This window comes from Carassius gibelio, chromosome A25 (assembly GCF_023724105.1).
Source record: "Carassius gibelio isolate Cgi1373 ecotype wild population from Czech Republic chromosome A25, carGib1.2-hapl.c, whole genome shotgun sequence".
Classification (NCBI taxonomy): domain Eukaryota; kingdom Metazoa; phylum Chordata; class Actinopteri; order Cypriniformes; family Cyprinidae; genus Carassius; species Carassius gibelio.
Genome location: NC_068395.1, coordinates 9,980,005 through 10,004,327, shown reverse-complemented (window position 1 = coordinate 10,004,327; position 24,323 = coordinate 9,980,005). Strand labels below are relative to the sequence as shown.

At 37.5% G+C, this 24,323-nt stretch overlaps 2 protein-coding genes across 4 annotated transcripts; both read left to right on the top strand.

The window, feature by feature from the left end:
- The first annotated feature begins 2,901 nt into the window (after positions 1 to 2,901).
- LOC127947383 (fez family zinc finger protein 1) lies at positions 2,902 to 6,057 on the top strand. Its single transcript, XM_052544473.1, has 4 exons — positions 2,902 to 3,929; positions 4,006 to 4,140; positions 5,060 to 5,192; positions 5,329 to 6,057. Exons 1-4 carry the CDS (start codon positions 3,165 to 3,167, stop codon positions 5,586 to 5,588), a joined length of 1,293 nt encoding a protein of 430 aa, XP_052400433.1. The 5' UTR covers positions 2,902 to 3,164; the 3' UTR covers positions 5,589 to 6,057.
- A 1,558-nt stretch (positions 6,058 to 7,615) lies between these two features.
- On the top strand, positions 7,616 to 23,612 carry aass (aminoadipate-semialdehyde synthase). 3 transcript variants are annotated; one of them, XM_052544030.1, is made up of 24 exons: positions 7,616 to 7,871; positions 8,973 to 9,214; positions 10,242 to 10,418; positions 10,569 to 10,653; positions 10,858 to 10,925; positions 11,078 to 11,224; positions 11,364 to 11,442; positions 11,526 to 11,653; positions 12,732 to 12,883; positions 13,014 to 13,136; positions 13,891 to 14,002; positions 14,171 to 14,230; positions 14,887 to 14,954; positions 17,571 to 17,692; positions 17,805 to 17,934; positions 18,025 to 18,135; positions 18,996 to 19,104; positions 19,373 to 19,513; positions 19,596 to 19,763; positions 19,852 to 19,947; positions 20,058 to 20,173; positions 21,402 to 21,490; positions 21,604 to 21,780; positions 22,491 to 23,612. In XM_052544030.1, the coding sequence occupies exons 2-24, from the start codon at positions 8,975 to 8,977 to the stop codon at positions 22,607 to 22,609; spliced, it is 2,817 nt and encodes a 938-aa protein (XP_052399990.1). In that variant the 5' UTR covers positions 7,616 to 7,871; positions 8,973 to 8,974; the 3' UTR covers positions 22,610 to 23,612. The 3 variants fall into 3 exon arrangements, with proteins under 3 accessions (XP_052399990.1, XP_052399991.1, XP_052399989.1); XM_052544031.1 differs by having other exon boundaries at positions 7,617 to 7,638; XM_052544029.1 differs by having other exon boundaries at positions 7,624 to 7,877.
- Positions 23,613 to 24,323: the final 711 nt, after the last annotated feature.

The following is a 24,323-nucleotide window of genomic DNA, read 5'->3' as shown; positions in this document are numbered from 1 at the left end:
CTTCTCTGGTCTTTTTTGTTTTGCATGAAATTATATGACACACATAAAGGCTAAGTAGCCTCGAAATGAAACATTTAAAAATGTATTTAAACAACATAAAGCTTTTTAAGGGTAATAAAAAATCATTTTTATATTTACATTATACATTTGGAAAAAAAATTAAAAACTTTAAATGCAATTTTAGTTTGTTTATTCAAGCATTATACATTTATTAATGCTTGAATGTGATCTTCTTACATATTCAACATTTGATTTTATTTAGATCTCGTTTCAGTCACTATTATTAAAAGTTAGCCCAATTTACTGGTCTCGGGTCTCAAACCCATTTAGTGTGCGGTTTACTATATGTTCTTTTCAGCATCACCTTAATTAAATGGCCCTTTTCTTTGTTGTGCATTATATTAAACAAACAAATCAGAAAGAAAGAAATGGAATTCTATTCATAGGAATCTATTACTAGAATAGCTTACTACAATCCTGTTCATTCTAGACGTCTACACTAAATAAGACGGGTCACGAGTTAACATAATTAGTAAATTCTGGGTTTGCTAAATAAAACGTCGAATGAAATATAAAAATAGACTGTTTAAGCTAAAATATGAAACATTTACCTAGTGTAACGGTTTCACTTGCTGTTTGAGTCGGGTACATGAGACGTTTTATTTAAACTGCATTTAAAATGATTTCAGCTTTATATGTAGTGTTATGGTCGGGGTGGGGGGTGAATAAAGATAATGGGATAAAATAAATGCTTTTATTATTATTATTATTAATTTTCAAATATGATATTATAAATGTCTAGTCTTCACTGTCAGAATTTCTGTAATCCAATCATATTGTATTTATTATCCTACTGAAATTAGCTTTGCATGTAGCTTTAGCAAATGCAACGAACAAATTAAATGCATATCATCATTTACCGTCATATCAAATAACTATTAATTTGACTTTCAATAAAAATGTAACTCTCTCGAAATGAGCTAAACCGAGTTTTATCGACACATATAACCTATATATTTCTCATTTTCAGATTACTGCTTGATTGAACGTATTTTTGTATTTAAGGGTGACGAAAAAAACATTACAAACGTTAAGCAAAACGAAACAAACAATAAGATGTATTTGTGCCGTGATATGATTACAGAGGATTTCTTTTCTCGTTTCGCCTTCGCCCAGCTGAAGAAATCTGAGGAGCAGCCCATGACAACAGTGAGGCGCCTGCTTATTATGTGAAAAAAAGCTCCAAATTGCTAGTTATTCGACACCCATCTGCTTCCAATTGAACAGCACTCAAAATTAGCAATGTTCTAAAGTCGCCCTGAAAACACAAACATTTTAGCGCATTTATTTTACCGCCGAGCGTCAATATCCATTGTATAAAATCTGTATTATGTAGGCCTAGCCTATATTTGAGAATAAATATGCCTACTAATAAACATAAAATGTTTTAAAGCCACGACTTGTCATCGACGCACTCATTTTGCATTTATATGTTACCTTTAAACAGAATAATCCTTCACGAAAAATGTCTTCGCATCAAATGAGTGTCAAATGGGTTTCACACCGAGCTTCCGCTTCTGATCTCTCCTTGTGCGCGCGGAGTGACTGTGGCGCGCGCCTCTCTCACTCTCTCTCGTGGCATGATCTCAGCTCTTTGGAGGCGTTTTGCTGTTAATACCTCTCGTTTGGCGCACAATTCCCAGATGAATTTCCTCACGAGTTTGCGTTTGAAAACGAAGGTCGTCTGATGCGAAATTTCGCTTTTTATAATGCTTTTTTTTCTGTGCGTGTGAGGTGGCGCGCGATGGCAAATCTATGGTCGTGTGAAGTTTCACTAATGAGACGCAAAAGCATAACAAATAATTATTTCTTATAATTTACATTAAATTATTTGTACACACAATAGGGGAACACTGTGAATTCACTGTAGGCTCGATCAGATAACAGCTGTTGCTGGAATCAGCGCTTAAACACTGAAGACTGTTGTGACACGAACACCAACAGTTTAACCAATTAAATATTAACTACAGGGGGACAACTACGATCATACATGGCCAACAGCCCCCTGAGGTCACATTATAAGACTTCATATAAAAATAGAAATTAACAGAACAATATACACTCGCCTAAATTTACTTCAATGGGCTAGTGTTAAAAGGCTATTAGTATTTGTTTCGATTTTTATCATTAGCCTTTTTTTATTAATTATTCCTATCTAATATAGTCTATCCAATATATTTTCTTAAATATTTTCTATTTTTTTTTTACATTTAAATATAGTTTAACAAGTAAACGTAATTACCACAACATATTGCAAAAAAACAAAAACAAATTCTGCTATAGTAGGCTATTACAAATCACAGTTTTATGGTTTCTAGCAACAGTTTTAGGAAAACGTTGTAGATTTTAAAATTAATTTACAATTGAAAAATATGAGATTATTACATCCAGAAAACACTGACGTTTAAACAAAATCGCCAAATCCAAATATCGTGTCCGTTCAGTGTATTTCAGTCTTAATATGCGTTCGCTTTAATTCAAATAAAACATTTTTTATAAATAAACAAACAAACAAAAAGTAAACAGTCCTGAATAAAGTATGTGCTATTATAATATCGTCTTCCAGTCCAAAAAAAAAAAAAAAACCTGTGAATGCGGTTTCAGCTCATGTAATTCGGGAGTTTTCATATGTCAGATGTTGACAAACATGATGCATGCGCGCGCCTGTCATCTTGTGCGATGTAATGATGTCACAGCGCGGCGCGAGGGGACCGGAGATTCGCCCAGCGCTTTACATTGCTAATAAAGAGCACCTTCTTGAGTTAGTCACCCACAGCAGTGTGTAGGACAAGTGCAGGGAGAGAGAGAGGAGGAGAGAGAGAGAGAGCCGCTGTAGTGATTGATATAGCTCTAACTAAATCGAGCATCTGAGCTGCTTTGCGTGTCTTTGACGTGCGCGCGTGGTGAGCCCTGAGTTACGCTATTGACAAAACACTCTTTATTGAGCAATCCGGGGCGGACATAAGTGCTGATTGTCCGCAATTGACAAGCAGCGGAGCAGCCGGGGGGCCTTGCGCTTGATGATGTCTTTCCTCGCGGGTCACTGAGAGGAATCAAACTTATCTACAAAAGGACGACACGGGTACAGGTGCTGTGCTCGAGTCATGGACAGCGCACTGTACCACTCACCGGGAATATTCGGCGCCCCTTCGGCTTCGACGGGAGGAAGCATGATCGCGAGCTCCAAACCTCTCGCGTTTTCGATCGAAAGGATTATGGCCAGGACGCCCGAGCCAAAGTCGATACCGTTCCCCAACTTGTTCCACGCTCCCGCGGGGAAAGCGGAGCCCAAGCAGTCTCCCGCGCCGCTGCACTGCATGATCCCCCTCGTGCCGCTCGCCTGCGAGCCGCCTCATAAACTTCACGTCAATGGATTAGACCACCCTGACGCGGTTTCCTACAACGCAAACGAGCTGCTGAGCATCGGGTTGAATTACAAGAACGAGCAGCAAGACGCGACCCCGGCCATCGGACAGTACAAACTCTTTCGGCCGCGCGTGGTCAACCAGTCGTCATTCCACGCCATGGGCGCCGCCGTCTGTTACCTGAACTGCGGGGAAAGCGCGTGTCCGCCTCACGCGGGTCTGATGAACCTGCACCCCATGGCGTCGTACCTCCTCAACGCGCCGCTGCACGCGCGCCAGAAGAGCCTGTTCTCCTCGGAGAAGAGCAAACCGGGCGCCGCTGCGGACAGGTGTCCCCCTCCCGGCGTGTCTTTTAAGGAGCTTTCTCACTCTCACCTGCACCATTACATGAAGGAGAGCGCGCACATCTTGTCGGAGAAGTTGTTCAAGAACTCCGTGGCCAAATTAAACAGCGGCTCTGCTCAAACCAAACCAAAGGTGTTCACCTGTGAAGTTTGTGGCAAGGTGAGACAAGTGAGATCGATCTTCTAGTTTGGCACAGATTGCATCCTCTTTTTTTAACACAATTTGCAATTTTCAGGTGTTCAACGCGCACTATAATTTAACGCGTCACATGCCGGTTCACACGGGCGCCAGACCGTTTGTCTGTAAAGTGTGCGGCAAAGGATTCAGACAAGCGAGCACTCTGTGTCGCCATAAAATCATCCACACTCAGGTAACCATGTGCATGATTTTACAAATAACATTTAAAATCATACTACTGCTGCCGGTGTATCTCAAATCAATTTATTCACCTACCCTGAATAAGCTGTAGGTGTAGAAACAATTTCCATTTGCTCAAAAAATTTCACAATTATCCTACAAAGAAGCATAGCACTAAATGTGAAATTTCGAAGTAGAAAAAAACTGAAATGGCATTTTCTTGTAAAACATAGCCTACTCTAGTAGCTGTTTTATTTACATCTTTGAAAAATCAGTGTACTGCTAATTTGCAATCTCTGTTATGTTTTATGGGTAAATAATCCTACATGTAAATTAAAAATTAAATTAAATGTATGCATTCAGCAGATGCTTTTTCCAAAGCCACTTACAGTGCATTCAGGCTAACAGTTTTTACCTAACATGTAATAATTGTATTGTTATTAGTAGTAGCAGTAGTATATAAAAAGAGAATTATAGCTTAATTCATTCGTTATGCAAAATTCAAGTAAAAAAAATAATAATAAAATCATGGAATAAAATGAGGCATTTTGTATTTTCTCTCTCTCTATTAGAATATTTATTTCTTCAGACGTTTTTGCATTTAAAAAAATCAGATAATAGTTTAAGATTAATGAATTATGATAATAGATAATGGTTTAAGATTTAAAAAATTATTAATGATATAATAACGGAAAAATTTGCAAGCATTTTATTATTAAGAATAATAATACAAATAATTATCAACAACAACAACATCAAATTATAATAATAATGAAATATCATTTCGGACTCAGTTCCGTTTATCAGTATATTGTAGGCAAGCAGAAATGAACCAGTTTATCATAATATCATAGAAATATCTCGTAAAAGTCAAATATTTTTCACTCAGTCGTTAGCTTTATTGTGCGCCATAACGTTTCTTGTGTTTGCAGGAAAAACCGCATAAATGCAACCAATGTGGCAAAGCTTTCAACCGAAGCTCAACTCTCAACACTCACACACGAATCCACGCGGGATACAAACCCTTCATCTGTGAATTCTGCGGCAAAGGATTTCATCAGAAAGGTAGTTGTTCTAAAGTGCGTTTTCTATTTATCGTGTAATCATATTTAAACATGCGATTTATTTAATATTTGTTTGAATATTTATTGTTTTTTGTTTTTTTTAATTGGATTCTCACATCTAGTGTTTTGTTTTCAAGGAAACTACAAGAACCACAAACTGACCCACAGCGGAGAAAAACAGTTCAAGTGCAATATCTGCAACAAAGCTTTCCACCAGGTGTACAACCTCACGTTTCACATGCACACGCACAACGACAAGAAGCCTTTCACCTGTCCGACATGCGGCAAGGGTTTCTGCAGGAACTTTGATCTTAAGAAACACATTAGGAAACTGCACGACACTTCCCCAGGACCCCGCTCCCCATCGACACCCCCCGCGAGCCTGGAGGCGCACTGAACCTCCTCTGCGTCCCGCGGGAAAATGCTCCGAGAAAAAAGAAAATCTAACCGCGCATGCAACGTTTTATTTTTTTAAACGTATTTTTATTATTATTTGTATCATTCTGAGCGACCGTCATTTTGTTGAAGCTTGTCTGTGGATGGTAGATGATTACATGATTCTTTTTACTCTCAGGGTAACGACAGTCTTATTTATTTGAAACTGTACTGTTGTCATTAACTTAAAGAGAGTAATTAAACCCGTATATGGAACATTAATTCTCGTGACCGCTGTGTATTTTAAACCCCATTTTATATGTTTATTATTTATACAGTTCTTTGTATTAGCTATACTGTTTGCCAACTGTAAACGTTTTGTTAAATCAATGTGAATATATATGCAAGGTTTGTTGTACATTTCCAATGGCATCTGATCTGTCAAAAAGATTATAAAGCATATGATAAGGGGGCTAGGGAATCAAAATAAATAAAACATATCTTATGCTATATATTTTTTCTCTCTCTCTATGAATACGCATGTATGACGCGTGTTATAAAGAAGACTGGGAATAATAGATAATTTCTAAAAAAAGATCGACGATAAATTATGCGAACGGAGAGTTTAAGTGTCCTTTCTTGTCAAGCAATATTCATTAAGGTCTATGTGATGACGGATATGCATGCCATAATCAGTGGTACTCTTAACTGGCACTAACTGAACTGCAGCAGTGTATCTGTAGAGACTGTATTATAAAGAGAGATGTATTATGAAGAGAGAATGCCCCCTCTAGTGGACAGAACTAAAAAGGGAAATATTCTCTAAAATATATAGCCTAGTGGTATACAACCGGTCAATTTTAATTTACCGTATGGGAATGCCATTTCAATAATAATGTTACTAAACATGTGCTGAGAATATTCTGTCAAAACCATGACAAAGCTCAGGGGCAACTGGTCAGATTTAAAAAGGTTGCTTGTACAATTATTTTTTTTTTTTACATTTCACCTATAAATTAATTTTTATAAGCTTGTATAAGTGAGGATTTATTGCAGTATGGATGCCAATGATTTGGTTTAATTATTTTAATAAATAGATCTCGAGGCATGGGCATGGGGTAGGGCCATGAACTACTTCAGCAGCACGAGACTGAACAGCTCCCAATATTATATGATCTAAATGCTAAAATATCCCTATTATATCTGATGTGAGGGACTTGCAAAGCAGCACGGTATCCAAACTCCTCTTTGTATTCTTCAACAAATATGTATATTCATATTCAATTCAAACTTTTTGTACGTTTTTGTAAAACTTCAGTTTCTATTATTATCAGGATTCTTATGTTTTTTTTAACTCCCATCCCAAAAAGAATTATTTAAAAAATGTCTTGCGTTTATTTGCGTAGCCTACTTTTGATTATTTTTATTTTTGTCCTAATCAATTTCTATTTCCTACTCGGTGTCGAGTTGATTATCGTTCATAAGAGCGTTCAAAATTAATGTAAAAATTGTGTTTACACCGAACAAAGGACAAAAACTTTAAGAATATAAGGGGGGAAACTGATTTGTTGTTCTTTACGCCCAGCCAAACTGGTTTCTGATCGGCAAGATGATCTCTTAGCCTGGCCTGTTTAAAATGACCAAAACCCCTGTAAAACCAGCAAGTCAGACCAGTTTGGTAGGCCAGTTAAAACAACGTTAGTTTGTCTTGAACATATGAGTATTAAGACTCATTTTCTTCAGGAACTTCAAATCTTGTCAACATCGCGGGGTATTTTTTATGAAGTTGAAGAAAGAAGAAACAAACTAAGCTCATCTCTCCTTGCAACCACAGCATTTATAGCAGCTACGAAAGAAAGAAAGAAAGGAAGGAAGCGAGGAAGGAAGTAGGAAGGAAGGAAGGGGAGGGGCCTGTGTTTCCTCACGCTGACGCTACTTGGTCATCAAGCTGCGACGCGACGTCAAGGGCACGCTAGGAGGCAGATCCGCGCTCTGAGTCGGGATTGGCGGGAGCTAATCCAGGGCTCAGATTACTTCGCCGAAGCGGAGACGCATTCCAGGCAGGAACAAATGTATGTGCTGTAATATATACCGCATGGATAGCTTTAGTTAGCGCCACACTATTTGCCTGAAGTTTTGAAACAGGTCAATCCCGTGGCGTTGTTCATGTTGACGCGACACAGTCGCACAGAAGAGCTGCTGCGACAGTTTCTATATAAACCTCCTGTGCATTTCACACCACGTTATTGTGATTATTCAGCTGGTGCCACGTTAAAGGTGCTAGGAAACTGCTGAAATCGAAAAGGTACAGGTAGGTGATGATATGTATCAGCTGAATTCAACATGCACTCTGACACTTGTTGCTTATAAACAGCAGGAAGTCAACCAGGTGTCTGCGTGTTTGGTTCTCACAGTGGTTTTCAAGGTTGCTTTCGAATTTAACAGTGAAAGGACTTTTAACTGAAAGGATCTGGTTGGGTTGTCACCATAGACTGTAAAGAAGTTTATATGTTTGAGTTTCATTAAGTCGTTTAATGTTATTTTAAATCACTATATTTGTTTTTATCTATTTTAAATGCATTTATATTAGATATATCTGAAAATGGTATTCTTCTTGATGCAAGTTCCCGTTGTGACATCTTAGTGTGACAACATGCCCCACTGGCCAATAACAGTGGATATGTTCAGTAGCTGCTTTTTATTGATTGATTCATTCATTGATGTACAGTTCAGTGTGTTCAGACTTTAAAAAAAAATAAATAACCTCACTCTGAGAAATATTCACTCAGTAAATATTCAGTAAAAAGTGTGACAACTAGCCCCGGTTTATTTACATGCATGTTTTACTGACAGCTTAGTGTGCAATGCATTGCAGTCATTTTTTCCTAAAGAATGCAAAGCACATTTGCAGGTGCTGTCAGTTGACTGCTGGTTTCATAGGACATATGCTACTCTTTGTACAGTATGGACAGAAATGGAGCATTAGTTGTAGCTAGTTTTGTATAATTAAACAGCTGGAAGAGCCAGGGTTAAGAGTGGAATTATTGCTGAACTCTATTTATTTAATAATTTTATAATAACATATATTTGAATAATGTCAGATATTAAGAAGTTAAGTCAGTTTCATTTGTTCATTTTTTTTAATTTTCAGTTTATTTATTTATTTTATTAATTATTATTTATTATAATTAATAATAATAATAGTGATTAATAATAATTTGAAAAGTTGTATGAAAGTAAAACGGACTTGATTTGGTTCAAATGCGGTCCTCTCCTTTGCAAACCATAGGCTGGGTTTCTGGGGTAACTTTTCTGGTTGTGCCTCTGTCACTCTCAGCATTGCTCAAGTGTGATTTTCAGATGTGTGTAGTTGTTGTAACATTGTGTGTTTTGGAAACTGGTCCAGTCATGCTGCGTCTCGTGAGGAGCCAGGGCCGAGGCTTTAGGGGCTGTGTGTGCTGTCAGCGGAGGTTTCAGCATCACCATCTCCACCAGCAGAATCACAAGAGCGTCATAGCCATCCGCCGCGAGGATGTCAACGTGTGGGAGAGACGCGCTCCTCTGGCACCGCGACACGTCAGGGAGATCACAGCAGCTGGACACAAGGTGCTCGTGCAGCCCTCCAACAGACGGGCCATCCACGAAAAAGTGAGTCACTTTCTAAATATGTAGAGAGCCTGGCATTCTTTCACGGGGCTTTTTAAATTTTTTATTATTGGATATTATTATTATTTATTGGTCGGATGCATTAAATTGACCTAAAGTGACAGGAAAGACATTTACAGTAGATGTTTCAAAAGAGCTCTACTTAAAATAACGTTTTCCGTTTCCACAAAAAAAAAAAATTAATAATAAGAAATGTTTTTTGAGTAACAAATCAGCATATATTATGATTTCTGAAGGATCATTTGACACTGAAAACTGGAGTAATGATGCTGAATATTCAGCATTGCATCACAGGAATAAATTAGAATTTCACTTGCATTCAAATGGAAGACAATTATTGCAGATTGTAATAATATTTTACAATATTAACGGTTTACTGGGAGGGGGGTGATATCAAATAAACGCAGCCTTGGTGAGCATAAGATACTTTTTTGTTTTGTTTTTCCAAAAATGTAAAAAAAAAAAAATGTTTAATGACCCAAAGTTAAATATATTTAATTAATTAATATACCGGTATATTTTATTTTTCACAAATCTTTTAGTTCTTTGTTGTTGTTGTTGTGAAGAAAAAAAAAATAATAATATATATGTGTGTGTGTGTGTGTGTGTGTGTGTGTGTGTGTGTGTGTGTGTGTGTGTGTGTGTGTGTGTGTGTGTATATATATATATATATATATATATATATATATATATATATATATATATATATATATATATATATATATATATATATATATTATATTTTTTTTCATGGTCAGGGTCACATTTTATCAAATGAACGCATTTATTGTGTTGCTTATTTAACAAAAGAAATCATGTAATAGATAATGGAGAAATAAATAAAAATGGTCAATTAAAATGTAATCAGTAATCAAAGGAACTTGTAACTGTCCTTTTTAATCAATTTCTATTCTTGTTCCCCCACATTTGGTGCTTTTAAAGTGTTCTTTTCCCTCTTGATATTTCTGGTAGTTGCATGAATGAAAATCTAGACTGTTTCTGTTTTCAGTACTATGAAAAAGCAGGGGCGGTCATCCAGGAGGACATCTCAGAGGCGTCGCTCATCATCGGGGTGAAAAGGCCCCCGGAGGAAAAGGTGTACCCCAACAAGACCTATGCCTTCTTCTCTCACACCATTAAAGCACAAGAGGCAAACATGGGGCTACTAGACGACCTTCTTAAAAAGGTGAAAGTCTCTTTACAGAACGCAAACGATCTAGAGAATATTTAAACTGAAAGCCTCTCTCTAGCGTCATAACCAGTATTTGGAAATATTTACTCAGGACAAGCGGCTTTCACAATATTCTCATGGGTCATCATCTCCCTCCCTTTTTAGAAAGTTCGACTCATTGATTATGAGAAAATGGTGGACCCCAATGGCTACAGAATTGTGGCGTTTGGACAGTGGGCTGGTGTTGCTGGTATGGGACCTTTTCCACGGTGTCAACATAATGTACAATATCATCCAAAAAGATCGTTCACCCAGAATTGAATCGCCCTCATGTAGTTCCAATCTATGATTATTTAAAACAAAACAACAAAATCTTAGCAACTATGAACGGTAGTGCATGTCTTTAAATGGTTCCCCTGCTGTTAGTTGAACATGTTTTCTGTATTCTGTACAGGAATGATTAACATTTTACACGGTCTGGGCCTGCGTTTTCTTGCACTTGGACATCACACCCCATTTATGGTATTCGTTTTAAAATTACACAACTATTATAATGCCTACTTTTGAATTTCCACTTGCAATATCATGTGTGGTACTCCATTATTGGCTCTTCAATATTTAGTAAATAGATTTTTTTTAAATAAATAGCTGTTGTCATATTTGTCACTTGACAGCACATTGGTATGGCGCACAACTATAGAAACGTCAGCCAGGCCATCCAGGCGGTGAGGGATTGTGGGTATGAAATATCCTTAGGTCTGATGCCCAAGTCCATTGGTCCTCTCACATTTGTGTTCACTGGCACCGGCAATGTGTCCAAGGTAAGTGTGCACTTATTGTTGTGTAAAGTGGTTTATGAGATGCTTTAAGAGCCTTAAAACTTGTCAGCGCATGTTTACACTGAAAAACAGAGAAGTAGGAGAAGGAGTGATTTGTGTTCTAAAAGTGCTGCTTCTCCAGGGCGCCCAAGACATCTTCAACGAGCTCCCCTGTGAGTATGTGGAGCCTCACGAGTTGAAAGAAGTGTCAGAGAGTGGAGGTATTTCTTGTATTTCCTGTTTTTTATGGTTACACTTAAGGCAGTTTTTGTTGTGCAAGCAAGTTGACCAATCTGCTTTACAGAAATGACCAAAGTGTACGGCACAGTGATCAGCAGACACCACCACCTGATACGAAAGAGTGACGGACTCTACGACCCCCTGGAGTATGAAATCCATCCAGAGCTTTACACGTCCCACTTCAGGGACACTGTGAGTAAATATACCAGGCAGCTGATTGGTTCGCCCTCTGGCTGCCACTTAAAGGAATAGTTCACCCACAAATGTAAATGTGTTGAAAATTTAACCACCCTTAATCCAGCAGGGATGCAGATGAGTTTGTTTCTTCATTGGAACTGATTTGGAGAAATGTAGCATTACATCACTAATGGATCCTCTGCAGTGAATGGGTGCCGTCAGTGTCCAAACAGCTGATAAAAACATCACAAAAATCGACATTACTCCAGTGCATCAATTAACATCTTGTGAAATGAAAAAGTGCATGTTTGTATGAAGCAAATCTATTATTAAGATGTTTTTAATTTTTAATGTTGCTTCTAGCTAAAAGACAAGCTTCTCTCCGATATTGTTTTCACCAGTGAAAAAGTCATCTCATCCGCATCAGGAGAGAAATATACACACTGAACTGTTTACAAATGAAAAGAGTCCAGAACAGTTGTGGGTAGATTTTAATGTGAGAGACAAAAGAGGATGGACTTTATCATTGGAGGAATTTGTGTTATGGATTATAGACTGGTAATTAAATAAGAAGTGGTTTAAAGTTAAAACACCTTAATAATGCGTCTGTTTCTTACAACCAAGCAGCTTTACACTTCGTCATGATAACTAATGGACTGGAGTCGTGTGGATTATTGTGATGTTTTTATCAGCTGTTTGGACTTCTCATTCTGACGGCACCCATTCACTGCAGAGGAGGTGAACAAGTGATGCAATGCAAAGTTTCTGCAAATCTGTTACAATGAAAAGACAAACTCATCTACATCTTGGCTGGCGTGGGAGTGAGTACATTTTCAACAAGTCTTTCAACGAAACTATAACTTTAAGGTACGATTGCACTTACCTCCATCACAGGCAAAATCCAGTCGTTTCATCAGAAATCCACTTGGTCTGGAATTTTCTCCATGGTTCATGAGTAGTTCATTGCAATAATTTTTACTTAATGGACCCTTTTGCCAAGTTTCACCAAAATGTCTTTAACGTGACTGCACCATTATTGACTGCATTGTGTGAAAAGCTAAAGTGACTGTGATGCATTATTGTGTTTGCACAGGTGGCCCCATACACAACCTGCCTGATAAACGGCATATACTGGGACCCTCACACACCCAGACTGCTGCGGCGACTGGACGCCCAGCGACTGATTAGACCCGTTATAACTGCATCATCATCACCTGATCTCGGCTGCCCTGCACTTCCCTACAAGTGAGCTTCTACACTTATCATTGGTCTCCAAAATGACAAAAAACTACATATAGTATCATAATAACCATTCCTTCTAAAGTCGTATGATTTGTTTGGGAGACCGCCTTGTCTGATCCTCTGTGAATTCCAGGTTCTTGGCCATCTGTGACATCTCTGCTGACACGGGCGGCTCCATCGAGTTCATGACTGAGTGCACCACTATTGAGAAGCCCTTCTGCATGTATGATGCCAACCAGCATATTGACAATGACAGGTGTGCACCACTTCCTCCAAACTCTAGCAGATTAGGGGTCCTCAGTTTGAAGCGAAAGCAGAACCATTTTAATGCTTAATAGAACACTTTTTATGAGGTTCTATAATGAACTGTGCTTTGGCAAGTCCTATATCCAACCTTCAGGGTGTTATAATAAATGATAGTTTATTCATTATTATTATTATGGTGTATTATTTAATAATTTTTTTATTATGTGTTTTTTTTTGTCTCCTCTATGTCCCTGGTCTTATATTACTGGTCTTGCAAAGCTGTCAGCAAGTTGTGTCATTTAGGTACTTCTATTTTTAGTGGAGAAAAGGAGAAAAGTATCCTCAAATAACTCGAGCTGGTCACACTTACATGTTCTGTTCAGATTCTGAAACCAAAAAAGAACATAATTTGAACAATTTGAGTGTTTTAACCTCACATTTTTTGTATGTGTTTTGAAGAATATAACGTACCTGTTGAGAATGTGTAGACAGCATGTGTAGTGTGTGGATGAGCTCTAAAAAATCAATAATGAGGTGGGATTAAAAAGGATATTACAGGTACAGATAAAAAAAAAGGCAGAAATAAAGAACCCAATTCATTAACACAAAGGACCATTTCAGCATAAAGGAACCAATCTCCCATCCGCACTGTAGAAACCACTCGACTCAAAACCCCACAGCATTTCCCTGCCAACACTCAGGCATCATCTCACATGTGCATTATCAAATATAGTTTTTATACATCCTCTGGTTTTTCTGTGCAGTGTGGAAGGTAATGGCATTCTCATGTGCTCCATCGATAACCTGCCTGCCCAGATGCCCATTGAGGCGACTGAGTATTTCGGGGACCGGCTGTTCCCTTACATCTGGGAGATGGTAAGATATGACACGGGGTGGTGAGTAATGAGATGCTTTGCTCTGGAGAGGATCGCTCTGAAATCTGGTGTGCTCATGACTGACTTCTTGGTTTGTTGAATTGAATATGTGATGGATACTGCTGTTGATGATTTGAGCAGATTTATAATAATAGTCTTCATCCCACAGCTCCCATCGGACGCTACCAGATCACTAGAGGAAGAGGACTTCTCTCCACAAGTCAGAGATGTAAGTGTATCAAGAGGGTGACTTTACAACTTTCCTTTTTAGGTTTTTTTGTTTTTTTGCTCTTTCAACATGGGAGAAATGCTTCCTCTGAGTCGTGTTTTTGTGCGGTCTAGTACTTCTGCACAGAAGGCAGACTCAGAAATGTGTGGTAAAACTTGAATCAGAGCTAAATGGGCGGCGTTTCAGCTGGAGCCCATCCACACATCCATTGATTTTCAGTGTGGAACTAAAGCTGAGAAATCTGAAATACACATTTCTGTTTACTTCGAGGTAAGGGGCAGCATCTTAGATCAGTACAGAGATTTAAAGTTCAATGTAGCGCCGAATGGAATTGCAAAAATAATGTATCTTTTCCACACATACACTATCGGTCAAACATTTGGGGTCTGTAAGATTTCTATAGTGTTTTTGAAAGTAGTCTCTTTTGCTTACCAGGGCTGCATTAATAAAAAAAAAAATACACCGTTATAAACAGAAATAGTCAGTTCTGAATGGTACTTAACCTTGCATCTTATCCATGTGGCCATATTTCAGGAGCCAGGTGCTTGGTGCAGATCTAAACCAAAATGCCACTTTTTGTTAGAAAAATGTGTTTCTATTTAGTGCATATTGCAGTAGCAATATTTGTATTAAATGCATTGTTTTTCTCAATCTAGGCTGTGATTACATCCAATGGGAAGTTGACGCCTAAATTTGAATACATCCAGAAACTTCGAGAAAGGAGGTAAGGGATGCTATTTATTTCAGTGAAGTCCATTCATTCCAGAGCGCTTTAAGGGTTTGAGTCTGTTTTGTCCGGTTGGACATATGTCCGTAATGTTGTTTAAATGTTGCATTGGATCGTATGCTTGCATGCTGAGGATGATGTGCTCATTCTGAAGATTTCTTCAAAGGTTGAAAGACAGGTAAAAACACTGCCATATACGAGCTCCCAACAGCCTTGATATGCGCTCTTATCACTGTAAATGAAACTGTTACGCCTGAATGTAGACACTGCTTATACAGTATGCAAAAAATAAGAACGCAAGGCTCATATATCAGAAACTACACTCAGTATAAATATTAGTGTGGCGGTGGAAAGAGAACACGGTTGCAATTACAAACAGAATTACATTTGCACACATCTTAGGATATATTTAAAAAAAACTAATGCAAGTTTCCGCACACTGTATTTCTGTAATATTTTAGACTAATTTGAAAATACCCAATGAAACCAGTATGAAAGCAAGCCTGTTTAGCTCAGTTTTGTGAGGCTAATGAATTCCCCAGAGTTTGAAACATTAAATCTTATTAAGTTCACACACTGCAGAATTGAAGAGAAAAACAAGTTGACCGTGTTTGTTTTGTTCAGACAGAGGTTTGGGTTCCTGTGCATCCTCCTGCGCTCCCTTTAAACCTTGCTTGGCTAGAGCACACGTCCCGAGTGCATTCTCTCGTGGGTAGACAATCTTACTCTCTCACCGCTGCCACAGTCTCTCCCACTCGCTCTTTTTCTTGGGATTTTTTGCATGCCAGAAAAATAAATCAGTGCACCAGTTCTTTTAAGTTTCTTAAGTCCAATTATTCTCCAAGGTAAGCTTCTTTTTCCCGAGCCAATTCATGGCCATTAATTGATTATATCATGTTTTCAAATTATTTTCATTTAAATGGAATAACGCATTCCTTTCATTTTTGCTTTCTCATTCAAGACATAATCAAAGCTTCCTTTGTCAGCACGACTTTCTCGAAACACTCTTAATAGAGCTCTTTTGTGCCATCTCTGTCTCATTCATTGATGAGGAACCAGGTTGACAAAACATTACACTGAATTTGCAAGTCTGTTTGTGTCCATTTGTGCTCTGTGCTTAATGGAGCCGCCCACACGCCAGCATTGACCTTCATTTAGTCAATGGAAAGCTTTAAAGAACCACCATTTGACTTGTTTTGATTTACTTGTTCTTGTCCTGAATGAAGAGAGCCTTTGTCTCTGATCTAAGGTCATCGGATTATGAGATGCAATATAGACAAAATGATTGTATTATTAGTTTGTTTAAAATTAATACTTTTTTTATATTAAATGCGTAGTTAAAAGCAATATTATATTCGATGTTATAAAATTGTTATATTAGTTATTATTATTATTATTTCAATGTTATTACATTTTAGCAATGTATTTTATTTAAAAATATTTATTCTTAATTTTCTTTTCTTTTTTAATGGTGAAAAATTTATTTTAAATGCTATTACATTTTAAAACTAAAATGTATTTTTTCTACCACTAAATATATAAATGAATTATATCAACATTTATTTTAGAACCATATAATAAAAATAAAAAACATTTTAAAAATATTCAAATTATTATAAAATAAAATAATACAATTATAATTATTTAAAAATAAGAAATTATAGTTTTGGACATTCATGTAATAAATTGTCTTTTATCATTTGGCTGTTGGTGCTGATTAATAATATCCACTGTAGCAATATATAAGCACAGCTCACACAGCTTTCCATTAGCCCCTGCAGCAAATCCATGTGACCAACTTGTGAAAGTGGATTGAGATGACTGGATTTTACCTGTTCAAATTTGCCAGACAACAGTAATGTGTGCACATTTACAGTGCTTTTTAAAAAAAAAAAAATTTGTTTCGGGGTTTCATGCTCTTTAACACCCTTTAACTGTCGTAAAAATGACAGTTAAGGCCAAGCCAAAACTTCCTATTTGATATGAAAGTGTTCCATATTATGAACTAATGCACCTAATTATAAGAGTTTTTAGATATAGCATTAATAGCAGTAAAACCCTGATCTAAAAGACATTTAGTGGTTCTGCATGTCTAGTTTAATGATATTTTGAAAAAGGCATGCAGGTGGTTGGGGGTTAAGTGTTACATTTTTTTTTTTCTCATGTGCCGCATCAGATCCAATTAGACTGAGCGACGGGGTGCTTGGATCACGTGTCTCCCAGTAGACTTGCGGAGCGAAACGTTGATTCAACAGCCCTCTTAAACTGCTTTAATTATATAAGTACTTTAGATCTGTATGTTTTCCTTCCATTTATCCGGCACCCTCTCTGCTCCTGAAGTGCCTTTGATCATTTCTGTGTGTTTTTGATAGTTTACTCTTGTCGTAAAAAATGAAAAAAAATTTTTTGGTGTTTTTTTTATTCCATTAATCTCATCTCCAAGACAATTCTACAAGATCTTCCCGTGTTCTTTTGTGGGTTTTGCATCCCTTTCAATCGGTTTAAGATCACTATCCAGCAGGATATGCTTTGTGATTTCACAGATTGCTTGGCTAGTGAGAGAGATAGTGTGTGTGTGTGTTAGTAGTAATGGCTGTACCATCTGGCAAACAGGGAGTCGGAGCAGATCTTAAAGAAAGGAGGAATGAAGCGGGTGCTTTTGCTGGGCTCAGGCTATGTGTCTGGGCCAGTTATCGAGTATCTCACCAGGGAGGCTGGCACTCAGGTCACAGTGGGTAGGTTCCCATCGCAAAATCCATCTGGAATACGGTTTTACTGCAGTGTAGAATTTACAGTCGCAATTCTTTAAAACAAATCTTGTGTGATCTTTGCATCTTTGCATTGCAGCATCAAATCTGTTGAATCAGGCAGAGGACATGGCAGCCAGGTATCCCAACACCATCGCTGTGATGCTGGACATCACCCGCCAGGAAGGCCACCTCGAGTCTCTGATCAAAGACCACGACATCGTCATCAGGCATAATCATAAACTTCATTCACTGAATTATCTACTTTAACATACTTTTAAAGCTAATTTTCTCATTTCTTGTTGTTTTTGTTTATCTAGCATGCTGCCATATGCGTTTCATCCACATGTAGCTAAGCAATGCATTAAAATGAAGGTAAACATGGTGACCGCCAGTTACTTGAGCCCAGCCATGAAGGAGCTTCAGAAGAGGTGAGAAACTCAGTTTCTTAGAACAATATTTAATATTAAAGTTTAATTTTAACTTCAACCTGAAATGAAAGTTCTGTCATTTTTTTCTTCTTCATGTTGAGGGAGAAGGAAATCCTGTTTTTATTTTGGTTCTTGTTGTTTTTGTTTTTTTGGTTTGCTTTTGTTTTGTTTTGTTTTGCTTTGTTGTGGGTTTGTTTTGCTTTGCTTTAAATTACTTTAGTTTTGGGTTTTTTGTTTGTTTTGTTTTAGTGCATGTTGCACCAGTTTAATTTTGTTTGTCTTTGATCTTGATTTTGAGAACAAACACTTGTCAGATATTAATATAAGCATTGAAACAGTTTTGTTCAAATACTATTTTTAATAATATATATATATATATATATATATATATATATATATATATATATATATATATATATATATATTTAAGAAATAACAACGATTATTATTACTATATTATAACTGCTTAAAGATGGAGGATTTTTCTTAATTATGAAAAATAATTTTCAGGACAGTTGACTTTATGGTTCCCAAAAAATATAAAAATTAATTGTAATGCATTAAAACATGCTCATCGTAAAAATGCATGTCTTAAATTGATATTACAAAAAATTTGCATCATGACGTTGATGCAACTGCTGCAAACAAATTGAGATGGTGAGTTTTGTGAGTGAATCATTCAGACTTTTTTCAGTTTTGTCAACTTTTATCAATTTTTTTATGTTTTGGAGAACTGTCACGTAAGTTCAAAACAGTGATTGAAAGTATCTTTCTCTGACCTTGTTGGATTTGAACTGGCACTGGTTGACATCATTCATATATGCACGTGGCTTCACCATGATTGGCTGTTGTTTCCCAAGTGCCGAGGAAGCTGGCATCACCATCGTCAATGAGATTGGTCTGGACCCTGGCATTGATCACATGTTGGCCATGGAGTGCATCGACAAGGCCAAGGCAGACGGTTGCACTGTAGGTATTGCATGCATGCATTCATGTTTGTTTACCCCTTGGATGTGTTGATTGGTATTTGCGATAGAATGACATACTGTCGCACCATTGGTGCACTTTTCACCACGTCTGCAAGACATATTGACAGACCTCAACAAACGTTCATGGCATCTTGAATGTTCATTTTTGCTTAGTTAGCAGTCAGGCAGAACATGGTCTTCGTGAACATGGTCTTCAAATCACTTAGTTCTCGTAATTACTCCAAATTTTAACCACTGTTTCTTGACAGGTGGAATCGTACAGCTCTTTTTGTGGTGGTCTTCCTGCCCCAGAGTGCTCCGACAACCCACTGCGATACAAGTTCAGCTGGAGTCCGTACGGCGTCCTGCTCAACACCATCAGTCCAGCCATCTATCTGAAAGACAATCAGGTGATACGCGCTCACTACAGAAATCATGTTCAGTCTACATGATTTCAGCCTGATTTTGAGAAATATGGTTTTGTTTGTTCAGGTGATCAGTGTTCCTCCTGGCGGGGCTCTCCTGGATGTCACAAAGCCCATGGACTTCATGCCTGGTTTCAACCTGGAGGGCTTCCCCAACCGGGACAGCACCAAATACGCGGAGCCGTACGGAATTGAGTCCGCTCGCACGCTCATCAGAGGAACTCTGCGCTTCAGGGTATTCATGCTAATGAGATGTAAAGATGAGTGTAAGCTCAGTGTTGCTCCCATGTTTGTCCATCATCATGTACTGTGTGTGTCTGCAGGGCTTCTCCTCTGCAATGAGTGGCTTCGTCAAACTGGGACTCATCAGCACCGAGCCCTGTCCGCTGCTGGGACACACGGCTTCTCCTGTCTCATGGGTGTGGATTTATGGATCTTTTTCCAATATACTCATGAAATTTAGTTGCCTTAATGAAATTATATACTTTTAATACAAAATAATAATAATATAAATGTCATTGTGTCACAGAAAGAGCTTCTCTGTAAGCAGATTGGCTTGTCCACATCTGTGAGCAGCCGTGTCTTCGAGGATGCCATTTATGAGCGGATTGGACAAGACGACTTCAGAATGCAGAGTCTCAAATGGTGGGTCAAGGAATTGACTAACAGTACTTTACAGACCTCCATCACAGTGGCTCCTGATATATAGTGCTTGGGAGTAACTGATTACCGTATTTTCCGGACTATAGGTCGCACTTTTTTCATAGTTTGGCTGGTCCTGCGACTTATAGTCAGGTGCGACTTATTTATCAAATTATTTTGACATGAACTAAGAGACATGAACCAAGAGAAAACATTACCGTCTAGAGGGCGCTCTATGCTGCTCAGTGCTCCTGTAGTCTACACTAAGCAGCATAGAGCGCCCTCTCGTGGCTGTAGACGGTAATGTTTTCTCTTGGTTCTAAATAAATGCGACTTATAGTCCGGTGCGACTTATATATGTTTTATTCCTCATCATGACGTATTTTTGGACTGATGCGACTTATACTCAGGTGCGACTTATAGTCCGAAAAATAAGGTACATGTTCTCTGGAGTCCATGATCAGATTCCAAAAAAGTTTCACTTGTAATTAGATTATATTACATTTTAAAATGCTCATAAATCACATTAGTTATTTTTTTTGCATTACATGATTACAAATTTGATTCTCCCTTGCTCTTCTTTTTTCCCCTCTGTTAAGTTTTACGCTCTAAAAAAACACTTTTGTATGTCTTTTCTAATACAGAGAGTATTCACAAGTTTCTCAGTCAACTCCACCACATATGAGACGCTACTGAACTCTGCCAATGTACAAACTGACCGAAATATTTACAAACCTAGAAGACTTTGATCTTGTCATTGCTGTTTAATGTTTGTTTACGTGATGCAGGGATTTCTAAATGTTTGTTTATCAGACCTCTTTGATGTTTACTTAAGGTCCAGATCAGTTTTGAAGCTATTAATTCAGTAGTGTAACAACAAATTTGTGTTCGTCTTTTATTTGATTTTATTTCTCTTTTAGTTTTTTGGTTTGTTTGTTTCTTAAAAAATGATTAATAATGTTATTTATTTAATTAATGTAGTAAACATCACTTAGAACAACCCAGCAACAGCATAGCAATGCCATACCAACCACCTAGCAACTTTAAAACAAAAAACACTATACATACTCCAACAGATACAATATTACATAAATCATATTATTAGCTCCTATAATACTTTATTTTAATTATTAATAATGTCCTTGTAATGTCTTCATATTTCTGAAAGTGTATTTGTAAATATGAATTTTTAAGTAAGAGTATATCTGACTGACTGGATGACTCCCATCAGGCTCGGGATGCTCAGTGAAGAGCCGGTTCCTCACGCCGAAACCATCTTAGCAGCAGTTGCTAAGCATCTGGAGGCTAAACTGTCGTTCAGTAAGTTCTCATGCCATTCTGTCTTACGTAATGAGCTTAAGTCTCTTAAACTGAACCTGAAGTCCAGCTGCACATAAATTGATGTTGTTTTTGGATCGTTCTGTCTGGTGCAGCTAAAGGTGAGCGCGATATGGTCATAATGAGGAACGATGTCGGTATCAGACACCCAACGGGCGAGCTGGAGACCAAACACCTCAGTCTGGTTGTTTACGGGGATCCCAATGGATACTCAGCCATGGCTAAAACCGTGGGCTACCCAGCAGCCATTGCAGCCCGTATGGTGCTCAACGGTCAGTGAAACTCGACTTGAATATGCAAATCTAACAGCACGTTACAAAAATATAAAAATGTATTTTATTTAGAGATGCACCAATATTCAAAGCTGGGCCAATACAGATTATCCTCAAGTAGTGATATTTTGGCCAATATTATATAAAAAAAAATTAAGATCTCTCTGTGAATCAAATGAATCTATTTCTTTTTAAGTTCTATTTTTTACCAATTTATTTGAGCTTTTTTTTTTTCAGCTGAAAATCGTTTTCGCTCACAAACATAAGCCTGCTAATGTCCAACTTTTATTTCTAAACTTTATTTATTTCTAAAAGGTTACATGGAAAATATAACTTACAAATATAACACAATGCATTTTGTATTTTAATTTAAAAAAACATTTTTTTTCATTTGATGACAGGTAATGTGAGGTCCCATGATCATTCGGCTATAATATTTTGCCTTAAATCTAGAACTCTATCTTAAATATACCTGTTTTACTTATTGGACCAAAACCAATAACATTTATAAAGTCACAGTTAGTTTCTAATACTGATATATCATGCATCCTGAGTTTAATTCTACTGTAATTACATCAGTAGTTCATATTCTGTTCTTAATTATTAAAATATTAAAGTAATAACAGATTTCCTGGATGTAATTTCACACAATGCCTAGACACTGCTCTTATAACGTCTCTTTGACTTGATGTGAATGTGTGACACCGCAGGTGAACTGACCACTAAAGGCCTGGTGGTGCCGATGACGAAGAACATCTACAGTCCGGTGCTGAAGAGACTGCAGGAGGAGGGTCTCCAGTGCATCACCACGAGCACCATCTCAGAGTAACCACACACCTGAAGAGCTCATCTCTGTGCCACGTGTGTGTAATGAAACCCAAACATCCATTACTGCTCATATCCCACAATGAACGGTTGCGATCTTTGACTCCAATTCAGAGTGATCCAACGGTTAGTACTTAGTTTCTAAAATAGAGTTACACAGTCTGTAGATGTTCGTATTAATTGACAATTACTGTTCCTTTTTATCAGTGTTGTCATAAATTAGGAGTGTACTGTAAATGAGCTCCCACAAATCACTTTGACACAGAACCATCCCAATTCCACTTCCTGGCATTGAAAAATAACTAAAGACGGTCATTATTTTCTTACCCTTGTACGAAAAGGGTTTAAACATGAACTTCTGCCTCGGTTCAAAACAAGCAGTAACATCATATTTATGCAAAACATGATGTCATGTTGAGTACTACTGATAAAATTGTCAATTTTCTGTAAAGCTATAGCATCCTGTCAACTGAATATTTCTTAAATGTGAATCTTGGCTAAGGGTTAGGGTTAGGGTTCACTATAGTGAATTATAAAATAAAAAAAAAAGCATAAACTTGAATTGGCATTAAAATAATCTCCAGACCATTTTAAGCATACCATGTCCAAAGAGTTGTTTTATAATTAGCTTTTCTCCAATAAAACATTTTTCGTTTTCTTTCTTTGTTTTATATTTCTTGTTTTTCTTCTAAAATTTATAAAATATAGTTGTTGTTTTTTCATCTTCAGTAGACGGAAATTACACTTTAAACCCCTCTTTTAGGACATAATAAAGTATGTGTGTGTGTGTGTGTATACATTAGTTATATATATTCGAAATTAATACTTTATTTACCAAGGATGCATTAAATTGATCAAAAACGACAGGAAAGACATCTAAATATTTCCATTTCAAATGAATACTGTTTGTTTGTTTTAAAACCAGCTTTTATCCAAACTTTTGTGTTTTCTTTCATTGTTTTATATTCTTTGTTTTGTTTAAATAAACGTCTAAAATATCGTCATAAGAGGTAATCTTTTGTAATCTAATTTGTGTTTGTTTGTTGTTGTTTAAAAATGACCTTTCTCCCGTCTCTTTGGCCCTTGTTGAGCGCCCGGTGGCAGCCAGAAACACAGTCTGCATTGTTGGTGGTGTGGGGCCATCAGTGCGCTCACTATAAAGTAGGCCACCAAGCGCAGGATAATTGGTTATGTGCTTATTAGAAGTTAAAAATGCAAATGAAGGTACCAGTAGCCCCTCAAGACCATGTCTGGCCATTTGACCCATATTTACATACTTATTTTTGTGTAAATGACCTTTTGCTCTTAAGACTGGATTAGAATTGAGGAATAATTACAAGCGATTCTTCAAAGAGATTATTCCATAACTCATGTAGCTGTCATCTTCGTCACCAAACCCTTAAGCCGTGGACTTATAATAATCGGTTCCTGAAGATGCAGTGGCTTAAGGAATGATCTGATCGTTGTCAGAACAGAAACACTGTCTCGGAGGCTTAAGCCAAGATGAATTTGAGGGCTGAAGCAGAAGTTAACTGAAAAACAACCCTATTTGTGAAGATCCTTAAGGAAGCCTGTCTTTGTTCTGGGTTACTGAGCCCTGGGCCAGATGGAGAACTGAAGGACTGTTGGTTGGTCTTGGTCTCGGTGGTTTGGCAGTCAGGATGCTGAGGTAGCAAGAAAAGCAAGTTCAGAATTAACAGCTGACACGAGGCAAGCGG

Bases quoted from the DNA above. Each gene is read 5' to 3' on its own strand.
- LOC127947383 (XM_052544473.1), top strand. From the start codon at position 3,165: ATGGACAGCGCACTGTACCACTCACCGGGAATATTCGGCGCCCCTTCG. The intron at 4,141-5,059 runs GTAACCATGTGC...TTGTGTTTGCAG, and splicing joins ATAAAATCATCCACACTCAG to GAAAAACCGCATAAATGCAA. The intron at 5,193-5,328 runs GTAGTTGTTCTA...TTTGTTTTCAAG, and splicing joins CAAAGGATTTCATCAGAAAG to GAAACTACAAGAACCACAAA.
- aass (XM_052544030.1), top strand. From the start codon at position 8,975: ATGCTGCGTCTCGTGAGGAGCCAGGGCCGAGGCTTTAGGGGCTGTGTG. The intron at 10,654-10,857 runs GTATGGGACCTT...TATTCTGTACAG, and splicing joins ACAGTGGGCTGGTGTTGCTG to GAATGATTAACATTTTACAC. The intron at 17,693-17,804 runs GTAGGTTCCCAT...TTTGCATTGCAG, and splicing joins TGGCACTCAGGTCACAGTGG to CATCAAATCTGTTGAATCAG.